General features: G+C 53.2%; 2 protein-coding genes across 4 annotated transcripts in view; both read left to right on the top strand.

Annotated features, from left to right (window-relative positions):
• Positions 1 to 6,158, top strand: part of FBXO42 (F-box protein 42) — a 97,608-nt gene extending 91,450 nt beyond the window's left edge. For both annotated transcript variants that reach the window (XM_019461511.2, XM_019461512.2), the window contains 2 exons: positions 474 to 590; positions 1,250 to 6,158. In XM_019461511.2, coding sequence (XP_019317056.1) covers positions 474 to 590; positions 1,250 to 2,365 — 1,233 coding nt within the window. In that variant the 3' untranslated portion in view covers positions 2,366 to 6,158. The remainder of the gene's footprint in view (positions 1 to 473; positions 591 to 1,249) is intronic.
• A 10,006-nt stretch (positions 6,159 to 16,164) lies between these two features.
• On the top strand, positions 16,165 to 21,351 carry CPLANE2 (ciliogenesis and planar polarity effector complex subunit 2). Of its 2 annotated transcripts, none has more exons than XM_019461509.2 (6): positions 16,165 to 16,315; positions 16,737 to 16,875; positions 18,129 to 18,281; positions 18,839 to 18,963; positions 19,266 to 19,402; positions 19,644 to 21,351. In XM_019461509.2, exons 1-6 carry the CDS (start codon positions 16,313 to 16,315, stop codon positions 19,891 to 19,893), a joined length of 807 nt encoding a protein of 268 aa, XP_019317054.1. In that variant the 5' UTR covers positions 16,165 to 16,312; the 3' UTR covers positions 19,894 to 21,351. The 2 variants fall into 2 exon arrangements, with proteins under 2 accessions (XP_019317054.1, XP_019317055.1); XM_019461510.2 differs by lacking the exon at positions 16,165 to 16,315 and adding an exon at positions 16,318 to 16,422.
• Positions 21,352 to 21,380: the final 29 nt, after the last annotated feature.

Below are 21,380 nucleotides of genomic sequence, written 5' to 3' on the forward strand. Positions count from 1 at the left end.
TGTTTTTGTTTTTTGGAGGGGGAGAGGTACTTTTAATCAGAGATGTTCGTCTCTTAAATATTTGTATATTCTCCCTACTCCTACTTCCTCTTTAGGCTGTAATGCTGCTGTCATGTTTTCTAGGAGGAGTGGGACAGAAAAACAGTTTACGTGGAATTTATTTAAGAATGCAGATTCAGAATGTTATGGATATGTATTATTTACGCCACCTACCCATGCGCTGTACCACAGGCAAAATTTAGAACCACTTAAAATTCATTCGTAGGTCACAAGCACAGTTTCATATTTCCAGGCCAGTGGTGGTATATGAATAAATGAAGGGGCATGAATGAATGGCTAACCAAAAATTTTGCTCTTCTGAAGAGCCCACACACTCTCTAGACCAAACAGCATGGCTTTGAGATCCCAACTATGTGTGTATGTTTTGTAACCTATACCACACCTGAGCCCTCCTGTCGGTCCTTCTCTTACAGCTCTTCAAGGATGCTTGGTTGTTGCACATGCATTCAGGCCCCTGGGCCTGGCAGCCACTCAAGGTAGAAAATGAAGATCATGGGGCTCCAGAACTGTGGTGCCATCCAGCTTGCCGGGTGAGCAGAGGACTGACAGGCCAGTGAGAGAGGACGTCCTAACTGTAGGGCCAAATTAGCTCGTCAGACTTCTAAGCGAATTTGTATAGAAATGAAAAATACCTTGATGTCATAAAAGAAGTGGGCATTGACCATAACTCCTTGAGCATTGCTCATATATGAACCTTTAGATGAGAAACCTGTGTGGGCCCCACTGATCCTTTTTTTTTTTTTCTTTTAAGTGTATTTATTCATGTAATCTCAACACCCAACGTGGGGCTCGAACTCACAACCTCAAGATCAAGAGTAGCACATTCTCCTGACTGACCTAGCCAGGCGCTCCCCACCCCACCCCATATACCCCACTGATCCTTTTAGTGCTAGCTTTTTAAGCATCTCTTTGTCTATGAACCTTTCTTCGGGGTCCCCAAACCAAAACTGATTCCTCCCTCCACCCCTCCCCTGTCCTGTACATACAACTCTAATGGTAGCACCTGTCACGCTCCAGCAAAAATTATCCCCATGTTTATCTCCCCTTCTAGCCTAGAAGGCAGACTCCATTATGTTCATCTCGGTGCCTCAGGTACCTACAAAATGCCTGGCCTCCCCAGATGCTCCTGATCAAATGTTTGCCGTTTAGACGAATGATCAGAACTGAGCACAGGTCTTTTGTCTTCCAGGTGGGGCAGTGCGTGGTGGTCTTCAGTCAGGCTCCTAGCGGGAGAGCCCCACTCAGCCCAAGTTTGAACTCTCGCCCATCACCTATCAGCGCCACTCCTCCAGCCCTGGTTCCCGAAACCCGAGAGTACCGCTCTCAGTCTCCAGTAAGGAGTATGGATGAAGCTCCTTGTGTTAACGGCCGCTGGGGAACACTGAGGCCCAGAGCTCAAAGGCAGACCCCCTCAAGTTCCCGGGAAGGGAGCCTGTCCCCAGCCAGAGGAGATGGCTCCCCCATCCTCAATGGTGGGAATTTGTCTCCAGGAACAGCAGTGATTGGTGGCTCTTCCTTGGACAGCCCTGTGCAGGCCGTGTCTCCTAGCACTCCATCTACCACTGACGGATATGACCTCAAAATGGGACTTTCTTTGGCCCCCCGACGAGGGTCACTACCAGATCAGAAAGATCTGAGGTTAGGATCGATAGATCTGAATTGGGATCTGAAACCCACTTCGAGTAGCAATCATATGGATGGTGTGGACAACAGGACAGTCGGGGGAAGCACGAGACACCCTCCCGAACAGACGAATGGTGTGCATACCCCACCACACGTGGCCAGTGCCCTTGCAGGGGCTGTCTCCCCAGGTGCCCTGCGTCGGAGCCTAGAAGCCATCAAAGCAATGTCATCCAAAGGCCCCTCAGCATCCACAGCACTAAGTCCTCCTCTGGGGTCTTCTCCAGGCTCCCCCGGGAGCCAGAACCTGAGCAGTGGAGAAACAGTGCCCGTCCCTCGCCCAGGGCCTGCCCAAGGGGATGGGCATTCCTTACCTCCCATTGCCCGCCGCCTGGGCCACCACCCTCCGCAGTCCCTGAATGTTGGCAAACCTTTGTACCAGAGTATGAACTGCAAGCCCATGCAGATGTACGTGCTAGACATTAAAGACACCAAGGAGAAGGGGCGGGTCAAATGGAAAGTATTTAATAGCAGTTCTGTGGTCGGACCTCCTGAAACCAGCCTGCACACAGTGGTACAAGGCAGGGGCGAACTCATCATATTTGGAGGACTCATGGACAAGAAACAGAATGTGAAGTACTATCCAAAAACAAACGCCTTGTACTTTGTGCGAGCAAAGAGATAATATGTTCTAAACCCCCTTCCCTTTCTGTGGCTTTTAATTTTCCAGTGTGCAAGCATTTGGACTGCGAATTGGGAAAACAAAGGACAGAATTACCCCATAATTACCCCAGACCCCCAGTTCCCAACCTCACTCACTGCAGGCTGGGGTCAAACCTCCATTACGAAAAAAATTATATATAAATATATAAATCTATATTATATAGCCAACTCTGTTTACAGAGAGGGAGAGGTCTCCGTCCTGGTTCAGATCAAATTGTTGCTGTGTTTTAGCAGAGGCTCGGCTGCCTTTTTCTACATTGCTGGTAACTAGACCAAGAATTTAGGGAACAGACTAATGTCAGAACTTAACCTAAGGCAACTGAAGAGCCCCCATAAGTCCTTACGTGGCCTTCTTGGAGTTAGAGAAAGAAAGAGCGTGTGTAAGGTGCACAGGCGGAGGCTCCAGACCCACGAGCTCCAGGAGCTGGCGGGGGGGAAGGAGCCTGTAGAGAACTGTTCCTCCCTTCCCTTGAAAACCACAGAGGACCCGAGCGGTAATACCCTCTGCCTGGCCCCGTTCTGCCCTCGTGACTGAGGAAAGTTACCCAGCCGGGAATTCTTGTCCACATGTGTGTGCCAGGATCACCGTGAGACGATGTTTATGCAGACACGCCTGTCTACCTAGTGTCCGCTGGTCTTTTGCGTGGTCCCTCTGTGTCTCAGAAAAAACATTTTGGTGTCTGATTTTGGAATTTTCTGACAATCGTATTTGATTGCAAGTTGCCAAAAACCACATTTGTTCCCTTAAAACTTGATCCTCAGAGGCTGCCTTTTTCTTTTCTTTTTTTTTTGGGGGGGGGGGGCATATGTGGATTTTTTTTTTTTTAAGCCCTAAAAGCTTTCTCATTTTCTGTTTCTTTTACAAAGCTAAGGTGCCCAGGGAAATCTCTTAGAGATATTTCTTTTCTGGAACCCTTTCTCTGGTATCACTTAGGAGGCTGGTAGGGAATTCCAAGATGCCAGTATCATGAGAAGTCCTTGAAGCATCAAAAAATACTGTTTTTTCCCTTTGGGGCTTGTTTTTACTTCCAGAGCACATGGGGCCCACCCGTCCGTATTCATGCAATGTGGAAATTGATCCTGGAAGGAAATCCTAGTAATAGCTCCTTCTAGAAATGATTTTTGCCCTTGTGGTGACATGCGTTTTTCTGCCTGGCTGTTGAGTGGTGGTTGGGTTGAGCATCATGTGCTTAGCGTCTTTGCAAGGCTGACCTCGGGAGCGGCCCCTCCTTTGTGATTGTGCTGTTCACGTATGACACAAATAAGGTTTGGGTTCTTATTTCACGCCATTTCTGAGATAAAGTGCAACCAACTGGAGCATGTCTTTGGTTGACATAGGAAGTTACAAGTTTACCAATCTTCTTGGAAGTGACCAGTCTCTAAACCATGGGCTGGACGTAGGAGATGTTAGAATAAAGTCAAATGTCACCACTTAAATGTGGATTCTTGGTGATTTCTCATCAGTGCAAAAAGGATTTTTACTTTGCCCTTAGGATTTGAATTTCAAAACATTGCATTTCCCATCTTTCACACTCCCCTTTTTCTTGTTAGCATTTCCCAAGCACAAGCCTGCTACAGCTGGCCCTGGGTCCTGGCTCTCGGCCAGCACTGAGCAGTCTGTCTGATAAGTGTGTTTTCTCCTATTACATCATGTTGAATTCTTTCCCCTGGCCATTAGCTTTTACAATGTGGTCTTGGTGGGAAAGCCCCTGTGGTGCCAAGCGCAGGAAGGGGCCAGCTTGCAGGGAGAGGTCTGTGTTCCAGAAACTGTCCCATGTGCTCCCTTAGATGAGGAAACTACCAAGCCGACCTGCTGTGGTGTCCACTACTCACAGCTCAGCACTTAGCTTTCCAGACTCCTCGCCCTTGGGCTGTTGCCGGTCCTTCTTTGGCAAAGACTGTTAGACCATGTGGAGTCCTTATTCACAAGATAAAGCAGCCTGTGAGATTAGATGCTACACTATTGCCATTGCTGAACCTTGTTTATGACGTTGCACTTGTGCATGGACAGCATCTCCTAACTCAGTTCCTATTGAAATATAAAGTATTTGGAAGCCTGAAAGTTCAGACTCTCAACTTGGTGATCATTCCCTTTGTCCTGTGGCCTCCCTAAGCCAGCTGTTAGCTTGTGGATTCCCTCCGTTTTCCCCAAACAGGGAGGCAGTGGAGATGATGATGCTCTTAGAAAGTAACCAGCTCCTCGGCACTCCGTGGCATCCAGTATTGTCTACACCGCTCCGAACCAGGCTGTTGACAGCTCCTTAAGAAAAATCTGCCTCATCCGCACCCGGTGTTGTTGGTCTCGGTGGCTCCTGGGCGCTGTGGGCAGATACCTTAGGAGAGCGACTCGACACAGTCAAGGCGATTGTGTCCTCAGGCCCTTGTGAAGCCGCACACGCGCGCGCGCTGGGACTCCAGGCGTCTCAGCTGCGGAGAGCATTCTTCCAGCCCCCCGCGGGTGCTTCTGCCAGGTCACATCTAACCACAACTCTGGTTTTGACATGACGCCAGTTTTGTCTTAAAATTCACTGAGAAAAAGGAGACAATTTCTTAAGCCTTCAGGACCACCTAAATTAGCAACTATTTATCAGTATTTAAGTATTTAAAATACATTTTGTTTCTACTTGAAGCTTTAACCCCTTCCATTCCTGCAAGTGTGCCTTTGTGAGCCCCATGTCCTGTCCGCTTCATCGGCCACCCTGCTCAGACTCTCACGTGAGAGTCTTTTTGTCTTCCTTCCCTCTTGGACGGAGCTTCCCTTAACTCACTTTACAGTCTGGGCAGCAGAGAGGGTTCTGTGTTTTCGTTCACATTTCTACTAACGTGGATGGTGGGCTGCATAAACACCCCTTCATCCCCCCCAAATAGTATATTTTAGGAGCACAAATGAGGTGTTGAAACAAGCTTAAATTTAGTTGTAATGCTAGGCTCACTCTCCTTCCAGCCTTCTACGGATTGATCTGATTTTAATGTTTGAGTTCTGTATCAAGAGCTAAAACCATGAACTATCCTAGGAACTGTGTTGGAACTCTTTAGAGAAAAGAAGAAGAGGAGGATGAAAGAAAACCAGCTTGAGAAGTCTTGACTTTGGAGAACAGAAAGCCACCAGCTGTTGGGAGAACAGAGGGATACTTGCTGTCCTCTGACTTTATCTTTCTGTGTTTCCGTCTGCTTTGCCTCTTTCCTTCCCCGTAAAAGTGATGTTCCTGGTGGGTTTGTCTGTCTGTCCTTGTCCTTGTGGTGATCCTGGCATGGTGATGTGCTCTGCTTTGCGTTGTCTGTGCTCTCTTACCAGTGCACGAGTCAGTGGGGAGGATCTGAATACCCCCAGGGGCAAGGAAGCCGAACTCTGAGGCCTGCATCCCGTGCAGCCTCCCCGCGAAGTGCAGAAGGCATGTTCTGCACGGTCACCAGTAAGTGGCTCCCTCTCACTGTGTCCGTTGTCAAATGAGAGCAACCCCTAGGTGTCAACTCCACCCCCGCTCTCTTTCCTTCGCTCTGCTCCCCTCCCACCAACCAGGGTGCATGTCAGCGCACACCCATCGTGCCCTGGCGAAGCTGGTGCTGTGAGTGAGGTTTCCCCGCAACTCAGGGGTCCCAGGTGGCTTCCCCTGAGATGGTCATCTTAGGCACGTAACAGTGTAGGAATGAAAAGCGGACTTCACTAATATCTAAATCTCTGTCTGTTTCATTTTTTGTTAAGGTTTCCCTGATGACTTTTTAGCAATTTAACAAATAAAACAAAATGGACAGAATTGTCTTAACTGTCTTATTAGTAGAAAAGAAAGAAGAAAGAAAGCTGTAGTAGCAAGCAGTTGAGGTTGGAGACGGAAGTTGAAAGCAAGGTAGTTGGGAGACTCCCTCCTCCTCTAGGAGGGGTGTGTTTTGGGGTTGAGGTGGAGAGCTGCCCTTCCCCAGGGACAGCTCCATCGCGGCTCCCTCAGTCCTGCTCGAAGGACTTGGTGTTTCAGAGCCTCAGTTACTACCCTGTGGTGCACACCTAAGAGAGGTGATCAGCTTGGAGCGGAGGCCCCGGGGGCCAGGACAACAGCCACCCCATCACCGGCCTCCTGGGCAAGACGAGGACACGGAGCCCTTGGATCTTGGGACATAATCGCAGATGTGGTGAGAAACAGGCCTGCGGCTCTAGAGGCCTCTGACCTCATCTCGCCTTCCCCCTTTTAGTACTTCCCCTTGGATACAAGTTTCCTCATCTGTAATTTTAGTTGTTTTTATCTGAAAGGATCACGAGGGTGAACCGAAGTTGAATACGAAAGCTCTAGCACAGGCCCTGGCACATGGCAAGAGCTCGTTAGGTGGTGGGTAGTGTTTGTAATTAACCCTCGAGAAAAATACAGGATCGTGAAGGAAAGGGTTGGGCTCGTTGCGTAAACCGTCACGAGCGTGCCCCTGCTGAGGATTATGCGTGTCTGGTCGTCTGGGTCCTCTTTTAGATGTCACCGTGAGAACCTCTGGGGCTTTTGCCTCTCGACAGCAGTAAGTAGCAGCTGCTGCCATCAATCAGGTCAGAACTGTCTCATCGTTTAATCTCCCTTCCGGACTTCATTCTGCGGTGTGCTCGCTGAATTCTGCCTCCGGCACGTGAGGTATCCTTCTGCCCGGTTGCAGGGGCACACTTGGTTGGCTCCCAGTTTGGAAGTGTCGGTTAGGGACCGACGACACGAGTCTGCCCGGTTGTGTGGGGGCCTGGGAGGAGACAGGCACCGCCAGGGCAGGGGGCTGCCCCAGTGCTGAAGCCACCCGCCAGGTGTGTGCCAGATTCTCACACCCACGGGCCTTTGGGCCGAGCGCCATCGCGGGCTTTTCGTCCAGCGGTTACTGTACCAACTTCGTCCCAGGTTCAGGTGCTGTGGAGCTGCGGCCGTCATCCCGTCTGCACGTTTGTGTTTCCCAAGCTGTGGGGTGAACCTTCCGCCTCTAACAGCAGGTGGTCTGATGCTGTCTGTTCCGTTTACCATACTTTAAGGCGGATAGCAAACTACAGCATGGTCTGGGGAAGGGCCCTGGGGTACAAATGACCCAGCACCACGTGCTGGCTGCTACTGAATTGGCAAGGGCTAGCATGATTGTTCTGAATTCTGTCACAGTCGCCCTGCGGACGGGTTGGACTTGTCCCTGGTGGGTCTGTTGGGCTGAACAAGGTCCGGTGGGTAGAAGCTCTAGGGAAGAGATTTCAGCCTCATTGGGAAATTCCTCCCAATGGCCAGAACTGTATGTATCAGGTAGAACCAGTTTGGCACCATTGGGGGAATTCAAGCACTGCCCGGGCAGTCTATGCATGGAATGTTGTGGAGGAGGCTGTGTTTGGTGGGTAGGGTGCTAGGGGTGACTGATTGGTGGTCCTGGGGAAGGAGGCAAACACCGGTGCCTGAGGAAGGCCCCCCCGTGCCCAGTCTTCAGGATATGTCAGACCTGCACAGCCTCCCAGACCACATCCTAACTCGGTCTGTCCCTGCCAAGGGCCATGCTCCTACCCCCTGATGAGCATGTTTCTGCCCCAAAGACGACCTGAACTTGACAGCAGCCTGATCAGCCCCAGGTCAGAGGGTGTGTGGGAGCATAGAAGAGAGGACATGCCAATCTGGGGAGAAACCTTAATGTGGAGACGAACAGAGAAGATCCGTGACTCTCCCAAGGCCTGACCGGAGGTGCCAACCACTGCCTTCTCACGCAGGCCTGGCACAAGACTCCCTCGCCACTCCCCTGGGTGTCTGCAGGCCAGAGGCCTTTGCACATTTGGGTGTAAATCTCAGCACCTAGCCGGGAAGGGGCAGCTCCACACTGCCCTCTCTCCTTCGCAGGCCCTGGCCACTCTTCTCCAGCTGGCTCTGTGGGTCGGCAGTGCAGGAATCACCGACTCAGACTGGGAGGCCAAGGCATCGCACAGGTCGCTACCGTCAGCCAGCTCTGCAGCCCAAGGCTTTACCTCGCATCACCCTCATCTGGGAGCCTCTGCAAAAAGCCAGCCTTTGAGCACCCTGTTGTCCAGCGGGACAGGAGGCATCACCTCAAAATCTTGCAGGCTGGCCTGCTTGTAACGCTGCCATGGGGGACTGGACCCTTGCTTCTCTATGCCTTGCCACCGCCCCCCACAACAAGGGAGCATCCCTAGCTTAGGTCTGCCTTCTGCTCTCAGTGGCCACAACTGTCCCCACTTGCCCACAATATACCACTGACAAAAGCAGCCAAGTGCTCTTGTGGATACTTTGTGAGGTAATGATGTCACTGTTGCTGGAGGTGCTCAAGCAGAGACTGATTAACTCTTACGGGAAGGGAAGGTAGAGCCGAGGTATGCATCCGGTCAAGAATGGGGCCAAGGGACCCCTCCGTGCCCTTTGCACTCAGAAAGGACTTCCTAGAGAGGCTGCAGGACAGGGACGAGGGCCGGCTTTGAACCAGAAAAGACCTTGGTTTCAAAAGCTGGCGCTGTCACTTTGGGCTGAGACAAGTCATCTCACAACTCAAGAGCTGAGAGGGCACCTGGGGGTCCCTTGGTCCCACCTGAGCCTCAGTTTTGTCACTCAAATGGCGGTGATGCTGCTAGCCTCACAGATGAGCGGCCTAGCTGGATCCAGCAGTAACTTGGTCCACGGAGTGGGTGCGCTTCCCCAAAAGACCACTTGGGGGCACCCCGTGAAAGGCTTTGTGGCCTGGGCACTCCATCAGAGGCTGACTTCAGAGGGAAACTGAATGGGCTGGAGGAAAAAACTGCCCATTTCTCCCCTCCCGCTGTTGGTAGAGCCTGGGTAGGGCCCCTTCCCTGGCCTCTGCCACATGTCTGAACACCGTCCCAGGCTGCCTTCCCCCCACGCCCCCCGCCCTCTCTGCCTCAGCCTCCAGCTATGGGAAAGCCAGTGTTGTCTCCACTGGGCTGGGCTGTGGGCCCAGGCCCTGTCAGCATGCACAAAGCTGAGCCGATGTTACAAGTAAATGCCTCAGAAGCCTGGCAGAGTGTGCCATTTCCCCACCGGGGAACCTGTCTGCCCCCGCCCACTGCAGGGAAGAGAAAGAGGGCTGAGGACCAGACCTTACCAGGCAGAACCCTGGAAGGAAGAAGGAAGCTGCTGCCCACCCATCAGCAAGGCCAGGAGAGCCCAGGACTGCCCTTCGGGGTCAGTCATTCTTGGCACACCTGAGCACACACTGACCCTCGAGGCACTGGGACTCAGATGGCTGAAAAGAGGCCTGCTCCTGGAGGAGCTCACAGCCTCATCACAAACCAGGGAGGCATCACACTGGGCTGAACAAAGATGACAAATCCTGAGCTTCAGAAGCCAAAGACAGTCCAGGTGTCGTACTAAAAAGATACAAAGGAGGCAGAGTCAGAACTGTCTGTAACCAACATAGCCAGTCAAGGGCAGGACAGTTGTTGGGAAGCCAGAGAGAGCTAACAGATGGGTTTCTCGTTGCCCCAGCCTCACCCCCACTGAAATGAGAATAGAGCCTTTCTTGGGGGATCCCAGGCCTGGCCTCTGGCAGTCAGTAATGCAGGGTGTTGGCGGGCCTCCAGGCCTCACCCTGGGAAGACAGACTCACTGTGGTCCGGGAAAGGTGCAGAAGGGCTGTGGGAGGTCTGGCATATCCAGAGGGGCTGGGGTTTGGGGCTGAGGACAGTACAGAGTGACCCATATGGATCTGTTGACCAGAGGTCATCCCCTCAGATGTAGCAGGGAAAGAAGCTTATGAGCAGAATCCACAGCGGGAGGAGAGGCCCGCACAGCTGAGTTCTCCCAGTAGTGGGAGGCCCACAAAGGTCCAGGACAGAGGACACCCAAGGAGTGGGTGCCCTCCACAGACATGCTTCCCTGGCATTTGGGCAACACCTCCTACACACTGAACATGAGCCCCAGGGCCGGAAGAGGGGGAGATGAAAAGAAATAACCTCGAGGAGATTGAGTTTAAACAGTAGAGAATGAGAAATCCATTGAATACAAGTTTACCAGGAAATTATTGGATTAAAATGTCGGCAGACAGATTAAATCAAGCCAGGAAACAAAGCTCTGTTTCTTAAACATCTGAGTCTGCCAAGGTAAAAGCTGGTACTTGCTCCAGTAGAAGGAGAGAAATCAGATAAGGGGCTAGGGAACCCCAAGACCCAAGGGTGAGAGGGGCTGTGGCCAGTGCCAGAGGAAGAAAGGAGAAGGGTATTCCTGTAGATGGAGGAGCCTTTGCAAAGAAATCCGAGTATGACCAGCCCTTCCGGAATCTTGAGAAGGTCAGTGTGAGACTGGAGTGCACGGGGCAGAACTGGAGAATGAATTGGAGATGGGGACGAGAGGCAGGGGGGGAGTGGGATCTGGGCCCAGGCAGTGGCAACCAAGAGAGGACAGGATGTCAAATGTGTAGGGAGAGGACGCGGCGCCTGGTGGCTGCCTGGATCAAGGGGGGAGGAGGCCGGCACTCATCCCTGCATGGAGCAAGTGCGGAATGCCACTGTGTGCCAGGCACTGGCCCTCCCCGTGGAGGTGGCATCTCAGTGGGGGGTGAGGGTGGAAAGAGCTAAGCAGGACCATTCCAGATGAGTATCCCGAGGAAAATTAAAGTGGGATGTGACAGAGTGTGATGGGCTTGGGCTCATCAGAGAAGGCCTTTCTGAGGAGGAGACGTTTCAGCTGAGACCTGAATGTAAGAGCAGCCATGCGGAGAAAACAGCAGGAACAAAGGCCCAGAGGCAGGCATGAACTCAACAAATTCAGGGAGCAGAGGAAACGCCGGAGTGCCTGGGGCATGTGAGTGAAGGCAGAGGGTGCCAGTGAACCTCGTAGGCCATGGGGAGGGAGGGGTGGACAAGACTCCAGGTGCAGTGGGAGGCCATTAGAGGGTTTTAAGCAGGGAAGTGACACATGAGGCTGTCCGGGTCAAGGACACCAACCTTGCTGCCAAGCACAGGCCTGGCACATTCCAGGCTCAAAAAAACCTCCCTGGGGATGATTCGGCAGCTCCAGTCCCACACCGTATATTTAAATGGAATCTGGTCATTTTTAATCTACCCTCCCGCCCTGCTTATAAGTGCAATTCCCTGGTTATTGGACTATTGTCCCCAGCGGAGTGTGGAATGCACAAGGACAGGGTCTGTATCTCCTTTACAGTTGTCTTTCCAGTGTCTGGCCTGGCACGGGGAGTGCTCATACGTATTTGACAAGTGCATGTCTTCACCCACTCGTGCCTGTAATGTTTGCCGGGCTTCCTAACTGGTGGCTTCTTCCAGGCACCCTCTTCAGGCCATTCCCCAAGCTGCAGCCACAGCCAGTCAGCCAACACGTTTCCATTGAGTTTTTACTATATGTCCAACATATTCTAGCTAGTAGGGGTTATTATGGGCCTAATTGTGTCCCTCTGCCCCCCTCCCTTCTCATATTGAAGTTCTAACCCGCAGAACATCAGAATGTAATCATATTTGGAGATAAGGTCTTTACTGAGGTGATTAAGTTAAAATGAGGCCATTCAGGTGGGTCCTCATCCAGTGTGACTAGTGTCCTTATTAAGAACAGCAAATTTGTACTCGGATTTGTACGGAGGGAAAGTGATGTGAAGACGTGAGGAGAAGATGGTCACCCACAAGCCAAAGAGAGAGGCCTGGAGCAGATCCTTCTCTCCTGCCCCTCAGAAGGAACCAACCCTGGGGCGCCTGGGTGGCTCAGTCGGTTAAGCGGCCGACTTCGGCTCAGGTCATGATCTCACGGTCCGTGAGTTCGAGCCCCGCGTCGGGCTCTGTGCTAACAGGTCAGAGCCTGGAGCCTGTTTTGGATTCTGTGTTTCCCTCTCTCTGACCCTCCCCCGTTCATGCTCTGTCTCTCTCTGTCTCAAAAATAAATAAACGTTAAAAAAAAAAAAAAAAGGAACCAACCCTACCAACTCCTTGATGTATTTCTTTAAAAAAAAATTTTTTTTTAATGCTTATTTACTTTTGAGAGATAGAGCATGAGCAGGGGAGGGGCAGAGAGAGATAGACAGACAGAATCTGAAGCAGGCTCCAGGCCCTGAACTGTCAGCACAGAGCCTGATGCAGGGCTCAAACTTGTGAACCGTGAGATCATGAGCTGAGTTGAAGTCGGACCCTTAACCAACTGAGCCACCCGGGTGACCCACTGATATATAACTTCTAAACTCCGGAACTGAGAAAACACATTTGTGTTGTTTAAGCCACCCAGTCTGTGGTACTTTGTTACTGTAGGTGTAGGAAACCGATACAGGGGTATAACAGAATGAAAAGACAAGGCCCCTAGCCTCATGGAGCTTATGTTCTAGGTGAGAGAGACAATAAATTTAAAATTTCAGAATCAAGGGGCGCCTGGCTGGTTCGGTTGGTAGAGCACGCGACTCTTGATCTTGGGGTTGTAAGTTCAAGTCCCATATTGGGTGCAGAGATTACTTAAAAATCTTTAAAAAAAATAAAATTTCAGAATCAAGAACAGGAGGGCGTGAAGGAGTGAGTCTCGGAGGGTAAGGGCGAATCCTCGAGTGGAGGAGGAGGAAGGCCTCTGTGCAGGTGAAGCAGCCATCCACGGGAGGTTGTGGGGGTGATGCAGGGAGGTCTAGGTGCTGGACACCGGAGGGCAGAGGTCCTGTGTGGGAACAAAAGGCCGGGCTCGCTGGAGGGCATTGGGCAAGGGGAAAAGCGCGACCATTGAAATGAAAGCAAGAGGTGGTCAGATGGCCACAGATGGCCTTGACGGCATGGAGTTTGGATTTTATTCCGAGGGCAGTGAAAACTATTGGAAAACTATAAGCATGGGTGTGGCATTGCTGGATTTACTCTGCCTAAAGACGACTCTGGTGCCCCTGTGGCATTCCAGAAGGCAAGCAGGGAAACCTACAGGAAACGGCTGCAGTGTCCAGGCAAGAGAAGAGACGGACACCCGAATCTGACTGTCCCTCCTCCACTCATCCTCCTGGGCATCCCACCCACCCCTGCCCCTGAGGGCCTCAGGCCTGTGTGTCTGCCCGTCCAGGCCTTATGGTGCCCTGTCCAGAAGGTGCTCAATCAATTTGGGAGACGGGGGGAGACCAAACCATGAACAAATGAGTAGATGAATCAGAAAGTTTTACACCATATGGGCCTTTAGATAGATGGTCCACCTGCTTCACCTTAGGCCTTGAGAGGAGAAACATTTTGCTTTAGAGGGACACTCAGTTTAATGGTCAGAGGGGGCACAGGACAGCAGAACTCACTAGACGAAAATGGTCCACAAGCATCCTCTGAAACGAAATTCTGACCACCTCACTCCCAGGCTCTAACCATCGACTGGCTCTCTCACCAGCAGTGACGTCTAAGTGAGGTCTGTGGACCCTGCCATGGACTGAATTGTGTGTGACTCCCCTCACCCCCAGCCAAAATCCATATGCTAAGTCCTAACCCCCAATGTGACTTACTTGGAGATAGGGCCTTTAAGGAGGTAATAAAGGTTAAATGAGGTAATAAGAGCAAGGCCCTAATCCAGTAATGCTGGTGTCCTTATAAAAGGAAAAGACATCAAGGGTATGTGTGCACAGAGATGAGACCTTGTAGGACACACTGAGAAGGCGGCTGCCTGCAGGCCGGGAAGAAAGGCCACACCAGAAACCAACCCCGTTGGCAACTTGATTTTGGACTTCCAGCTTCCAGAACTGCGAGAAAATAGATTTCTGCTGTTTAAGCTGCCTAGTCTGTGGTAGTCTCTTACGGCAGCCGCAGCGGACTGATACAGAACCCAACTTCTGAACTGCCCCGTGTTCTCATGCAAGCTTACAGACCCATCTGGCCCCCCAAAGCAGGATCTCTGGAGGATGGACCCCAAGAACCCATGTTTTGAACAGGCTCCTCCTGATGCTCCCGAAGTGTCCTCTCCAGGAGCTCCTGAGGGCGGTGAAGGCTGATTCCCCCCAAAACCTCTGGCCCCTAGATCCTCTGATCACCGGCCTCCCCCTCTGTCCAAGAGGACTTCACATCTGGCCTCCAGGATAACTGGCAAGCTCATCCTGCCAAGCTGCTTCATTTCCTCACACTCCCCAAGCCCTCCAAGCCCTCCAAGAGCCAAGACGGGGCACGGCTAACGATGAAGTGCAGAAACTCAGAGATAAGTCAGATCCGAGCCCTGCCACGGAGGCACTTCAGGTCCACGGAGAGAGGGCGCTCCACACAGCGTGACCAATCCTGAGTCTGGGCAGGTGCGGTAAGAACGGCAGGAAAGGGAGCTGAGCAACCTGGGACTGTGGGCAGGGGTTTCAAGCTGCAGAATCCCGGAGAAATCAGTGCTCATTTGTTATGTTTCCGCCTAGCTGCAGTGGAAGCAACTGACAGCAAGCACCCTGTCTTATACGGCCACGTCCCCTCTACTCTCTCGGACATAATGGACCTCGATGCTTTGTGGGTTGATGGCCCTCTGGCTGCTTTTGGCATGACTAAGAAGGGACCTCCTAGTGGCTGGGGACAAAGTTTAAAAAAAAACACGAGACCCAGTCTGGCAGAACAGATGTTCAGAGTCCAGGAATCCTGGGTTCTGAGTCTAGTTTTGCCACTGGCCAGCTGTGTGATGTGACCCCAGATAATCATGTTGTCTGAGTTTCCTCACCTGTAAAAGAAAAGAGAGACGATAATATTTCCCATACAGGTTTGTTTATAGAATTAAACGAAGTTAACCTCTGTAAAGCCCCCACTGTCTGGCACTGAGTTGGCCTTCAATAAAGGTTAACTTACAGATTATTCCTTACAAAGCAGTGATTTGTCCTACTTGACAAATTTGTCCTACTTGAAGGACAAATCTTCGTGCTACTTGCACGAAGATACTGGTAAAAATTAAGTGTAATAGATAACCTCTCAGCAAGGACCCACCTGCATCCTGTCCAACTAACAGGCATTTACTGAGCACCCCCACCTTCTGGTAACAGGTCGGTGCCCATTGGAAGGGTGGAGGGGGGCTCATGGCCTCAGTGCTGAAATGTCAGCCGCAGAAGGGTAGTACCTCTTGTCTTTCCATTGCCAGTGCCTAGAACGGGCAGAACATAATAGGTGCTCAGTAATTATTTGTTGAATGGATGGGATGAATCAATGAATGGCCGGTAGATTCCTGTGGCCCTCTGACTCATTTTTTTTTTTTTAATGTTTATTTATTTTTGAGACAGAGAAAGACAGAGCATGAACGGGGGAGGGTCAGAGAGAGGGAGACACAGACTCTGAAACAGGCTCCAGGCTCTGAGCTGTCAGCACAGAGCCGGACGCGGGGCTCGAACTCACGGACCTCGAGATCATGACCTGAGCCGAAGTCAGCCGCTTAACCCACTGAGCCACCCAGGCGCCCCCCTCTGACTCATTTTTAAGACTTTGAGCAAGTCCCTTAACCTCTCTGAGCTGCTGTTTCCCCACTTACGAAGCCATAGGTGTTTTAATTCATCTCTAGGTCCTGCCGAGCAGAATTAATAGAGCGATAACAATAATAATAAGCAACACTAACTAAACTTATTGAGCACTGCTATGGGCTGAGCACTGTTATAAAAAAAAAACAAAACCCTAGGAGGTAATAGTATTTTATAGAAAAAGGAACTGAGTCACTGAGGCAGAGAAGGCTCCTGGAGGAGGGGGATTTGATTTGGGAGGAGTTTGGGGAGGAAAGCCTGGGAATCGGACTGAGCAATAGAAAGGACCCACGGCCCCGGAGGGTTAGGCCCCGTCCGAGGTGCCCCCGCGTGGTGGTAGCGGCAGACAAGAGAGGGGGCCAGTCCCGCCCCCGGCGTCTCCTTGACAACAGCCTCCGCACATGCGCCTCAAGCTCCGACGCCGAGGCAGGCTGAGCGCTCCGAAGCCAGACGCAGGCCGGGCGGAAGCAACCCGGGCGGGCTGGGCGGCGGGAGCGCGGGTGGGCTTTTAAAGGGACCAGCTCCGCCTGAGCCCGTTCGCCGACGGGGACTTCTGATGGTGAGGGCTGGGTGGCCCCAGGAGTTGGGATCGAGGAGGCAGAGGAGAAACAGGGCTGGGTAAAAACCCTCGCTCCTGCCCCGAGATGACAAGGGAGAGGGGGTTGTGTAAGTGCCCCCCGGGGCAATAATGCGATGGCTGTCCAGGGGGCAGTATGGGGACGAAGGGACTATGGAATTGCACCGTCTGGGTAATAAGAGGGAGACGGGGAGTGTGTAACCCCCCAGGACCATGAAAGGAAACTGGGACTCCAAAAGCGCTAATGGGGATAATAAGGGTGAGGTGCAGTAAATGACGCCCGCCCCACCCCCACCCCCCACCCCAAGGAGGGAGCTGGGGTTCTGAGGAAGAGTCAGAGAGCAGGTTGAGAGGGATCGCAGGTCCAGCTCAGGACATTTACCCTCTCCCCTCCCCTACTCAGCATTCTACCCCGTCGCGGTGCCAGGCCATGGCCAGACCACCCGCCCCGGGCTCGGTGATTGTCCCAGACTGGCACGAGAGCGCCGAGGGCAAGGAGTATTTAGCCTGCATCCTGCGCAAGAACCGCAGACGGGTGTTCGGTAAGTGCCTGCCCCTAAGCCTGTCACTCCCCTGGAAGAACAGTGTCACCTGTTGGGAGGGGTGGGGAAGGTGGCAAAGCGGTAGGGCAGTGAGGGCCTGCTTTACTACACTCCTCAACCTTGGAGACCCCTGGAAGCCCTATCCCTGGGGCCCCCGAATCTCCTTAGAGCTAATTCCACCATCAGAGCCAGGAGCATGGAAACAGCCCCAACCCTGCCAAGAACACTGTCACCAGAGAGGCTGTTGATTGAGTTCTTACCTCTGTGCCAGGCCCTCTGCTGGGCATGTTGCACAACAGACTCCCGCCTGCCCTCAACAGCACACCTTACAGACTTGTGCCTGGTAAGTAGAGGCAAGCCTCTTCCATATCCTACAGTCTCAAAGACGAGACATTCACGTCTCCCAGGATGAAGCCACCTCACCCAGCGTTGCACTGACAGGTCAGCAGAGGGGCCTGGCATCTGCTGTGAGAGCTCAGCTCTGACCAGAAGAAACAAAGCGCCAGGAGGTTTAAGACCATAGAATGACAGGGCAACCCACAGCTGAGGACTTTCAGATGCTAAGCCTATGCATGTATCATAATTCAGACTGTTTTTTTTTTTTTTTTTGCAAATTAAAAGCATTCATAAAGATCTCAGTGTATTGATTCTAACAAGTTTATTTATAGTAACTGAGAATATTTTTGCTGATATTTCTCCATTGAGGAAAGAATTATGAAGAACCTTGCCTTACATGTGGGAAATCTAGAACAGGTCATAATAGTATCAATAAAAACAATCTCATGCGTCAAACTTTATTTATTTATTTTTTTGTAATGTTCACTTATTATTTTGAGAGACAGAGCGCAAGCAGGGGAGGGGCAGAGAGAGAGGGAGACGCAGAATCCGAAGCAGGCTCCAGGCTCTGAGCTGCCAGCACAGAGCCCAGTGCGGGGCTCGAACTCCCAAACCGTGAGATCACCACCTGAGCCGAAAGTGGGCCGCTTAACTGACTGAGCCACCCAGGTGGCCCTCGTGCATCAAACTTTAAAGAAAAGTAATTCGGTATTATTTGGAATGGGCCTTGGTGCACCTAACAGAGCACAGGTGTTTGTAACAGAGCTCATCCAGGGACGCTGCCTGTGTCCCAGGCCTCCGTACCGAGTATAGAGAACCATGGATAGCTGGCACCAGAAAGCCCTTAGAGCTGATGGGCCTGATGGGGCAAGCGCAGGTTGGCCTCTTGACCCCACCTGGCTCCCTTCTTGTCCCAGGGCTGCTGGAACGACCAGTGCTGCCCCCACCCGTGGCCATCGACACAGCCAGCTACAAGCTCTTCGTGTCTGGAAAGAGCGGCGTGGGCAAGACAGCACTGGTGGCCAAGCTGGCCGGCCTAGAGGTACCCGTGGTACACCATGAGACCGCTGGTGAGTGCATCCCGGGAGGCCTTCCCTGGGGTGGAGGAAAGACTGGCCCTGGACCCATCGTCTACTCCGCAACCTTGGAAAGGCGTTTCACTGGCTCCTCTATTCGTCAGAGATGATAGTTCCAACCCCAGTGTATTGTGGGATTGGTACTAGAGATCGTGTTGGTAACATGCCTCGCGCCGAGCTGGTACAAGATGGGTGCTCAGGGAACACCGATCTTCTCTTCCGGTTTCCTTCCGTTAGATGCTGATTGACCAGCAGGTTACAACTGGATCCTCCAGTATCCAGTACGTCCGGGTCCCCTCGTACGTACGAGTGGAGCTGCTTTGTCATGGCTGGGGCTGGGGCTGCATCTCTCTGGCAGGCTGGAGACTCTTCTAGAGCAGTTCGGTTTCCCCCCATCAGCCTGAGAATTTTCCCAGGTCAGCGACTATGCTTTCCGCACCAGGCTGGTGGACCCACCGGGGACGTATCTTCTTCCTGTTTCTTCCTGGCCCCTGGCCCCTGGCCCCTCTCCACTCCGCCTCTCCCATGCTGAATAGCTGACCCTCCCCCAGGCATCCAGACCACCGTGGTATTTTGGCCAGCCAAACTGCAGGCCAGTGACCGTGTTGTCATGTTCCGCTTTGAGTTCTGGGACTGCGGGGAGTCTGCACTCAAAAAGTTCGACCACATGCTGCCGGTGAGCAGACAGGTGGGCCTGGGAGGGGCCGGGAGGAGCTGGTTGTCTGAGGTGGGCTTCTGAGTACCTGCCCGGTCTGCAGGAGGCAGAATTGGGTGTGGCCTGGGGGTGCTGCCCCGGGTGGGAGAAGGCTGAGCTGGCCGTGGGGACCGGGTCTCAGCCCCAGCTCTGCCCTGGGCCAGCCAGTCCCTGCTCTGGGCCTGTGGAAGGAGGGGATCTGCTGAGACTTCTCAGGGCCCTGCGGCTGATCGGAGGTTCTGGCCCCCTGGTTACAAGCCTCACATCGGCCTCTCCCTCCCCAGGCTTGCAAGGAGAAGACAGATGCTTTCCTCTTCCTCTTCTCCTTCACCGACCGTGCCTCCTTTGAAGACCTCCCTGGACAGCTGGCCCGAGTAGCAGGCGACGCCCCTGGTGTTGTCAGGATGGTCATTGGCTCCAAGTATCCTTTGGGTGGCCCCTAGGACAGTCTGAGGCCACACCTGGCAAGGCACAGAGCAAGGGGATCAGGGACCCTGCCTCTGCCTAGCTGTGGGCTCTACGCCCATGGACAGTATCTTAAAGGCTGCAGCAGCCGCCCCCCCCTGCCCCCACCGGATGGGGCTCCGGGGAAGAGGGCTGAGGCTGGGTGCGACAAGGTGGTAAGCAGAGACACCCGGCCAGGCTCCTTGACCCTCCTCCAGATTTGACCAGTACATGCACACTGATGTGCCTGAGCGTGACCTCACGGCCTTCCGGCAGGCCTGGGAACTGCCCCTCTTTCGGGTGAAGAGTGTGCCGGGGCGGCGGCTGGCAGATGGGCGCACGCTGGATGGGTGGGCTGGGCTGGCCGACATTGCCCACGTGCTCAATGGCCTGGCGGAACAGCTGTGGCACCAGGACCAGGTGGCAGCTGGCCTGCTCCCCGACACCTCAGAGAACTCCCCCAGCTGATCTCTACTCCCAACCGTGACGCAAGGCAGAGGGCAGGACCAGGTCCTAAGGCTGAGGCAGGAACGTTGACCTCATCCTGAGGACTGGCCAGAGGGGCCTGCCAGGAGGATGAGGAGGCACCTTCCTTGCAGAAATCACAGCAGTGAGGTGGGGACACGAGGCTCTGTGCATCAGTGGCCTAAGGGCATCCGGGGGCCCCCTGGCCTTCTCCCTCCACCTTGGAGGGTCTGGGCTCTGGAAACTGAGGAAGTATAGGGGCAGAGCCTCAGGACTCAAGCTTCTCCCGCACCCCCCACCTGCTGTCCTCCCAGAAAGGGCGACTGGAAAGGGGGGGCATCCCAGCTGGACCCCAAGTGACTTCAATCAAGAGCCTGTATTCCTTGAGGCAACACCATCTGCTGTTTCAGATAAACCCTGAAATCTCAGTGGCTTTACTCTATAGAAATGTTTTCCTTGCTCAGCCTCACTTCAGCTGGAAGTGAAGGGATCTGGGGGCTCTGCTGAATGAACCCTGACTCTGAGGTCTCTAACACATGGCTTCCCTGTTTGCCCCGGGGCATCAGCATCCAGTCAGCAGAGGGGGAGCGACTGCGAGTGGAGGGTCACCTAGGAGGTTTCCCCGGACCTGGCCTCTGGGGGGTGTGCCTTCTGCCCACCTTCCATTGGCCAGCACCCAGTCACATGGTTACATGGGGCTGCAGGGCAGGCTGGGAAATGTAGTCCACCTTCATGTTCAGGGGGTGAGCCCTCCAGGCAGTACCTTTCTTGAAAATGAAGGTGTCAGGCTAGGCTTGGGAAGCAGGGCGCCGCCAGCCTGGGGTATCAGAAAGCTCACTGGGCAGGGCCAGTGACTGGACCAGGTGGGGTCAGAGAATGAGGTGCCCTGTTTGGCAGCTCTGCCCTGTGGGAAGCCAGCAAGCGCAGGAGCAGGAAAGTGAGGGAATGTGCCCATTCTTGTGTCTCACCCCTGCCCCATCCACCAGAGACACTGGTGAATGCAGGCTAAAGTATGGGGGGGGGGGGGAGGGGGCGGTGCTGATGCAGAGGGCCTTTATACTTTCAGACACCCCCTGATGGTACCCTGGTTGGAACCCTGGGTTGAGGCCTGGGCTGAGTCTGAGCCAGCTGGAAGGACCTGGGGGCCCAGATATGTGACCCCCAAAGCCAGCGGACCCTTGGAGCCACCTCTTGAGAGGGGAGCCCTGGCAGCTTTGTATACCACATCCTCACAGGCATGATCACATGCTCACACATACCAGCCTTTGTCCTAAAACACCGCCCTCCTCCCATGTGCACACCCCCCTGCTGGCACACGCAGGACGTTCATACATAACCCACCTTGGCTCACCCTCCTGGGCACACTGACCACCTGCCTGATGGCATTTACCATGTCTCCTACCCTGGGCACCACCCACAGGTTCGTCGGTCACCCCTTCCGGGGCCTAAAGGACCAGCACTGGTTCAAAGCTGAGTCCTGAGCTTGTCCC

Source organism: Panthera pardus, unplaced genomic scaffold (genome assembly GCF_024362965.1).
Source record: "Panthera pardus isolate Hobbes unplaced genomic scaffold, ASM2436296v1 HiC_scaffold_11, whole genome shotgun sequence".
In the NCBI taxonomy this organism is placed as follows: Eukaryota; Metazoa; Chordata; class Mammalia; order Carnivora; family Felidae; genus Panthera; species Panthera pardus.

Coding starts and splice junctions, on each gene's coding strand:
- CPLANE2 (XM_019461509.2), top strand. Junction 18,282..18,838: donor GGTACACCATGAGACCGCTG/GTGAGTGCATCC, acceptor ACCCTCCCCCAG/GCATCCAGACCACCGTGGTA. Junction 18,964..19,265: donor AGTTCGACCACATGCTGCCG/GTGAGCAGACAG, acceptor CTCCCTCCCCAG/GCTTGCAAGGAGAAGACAGA.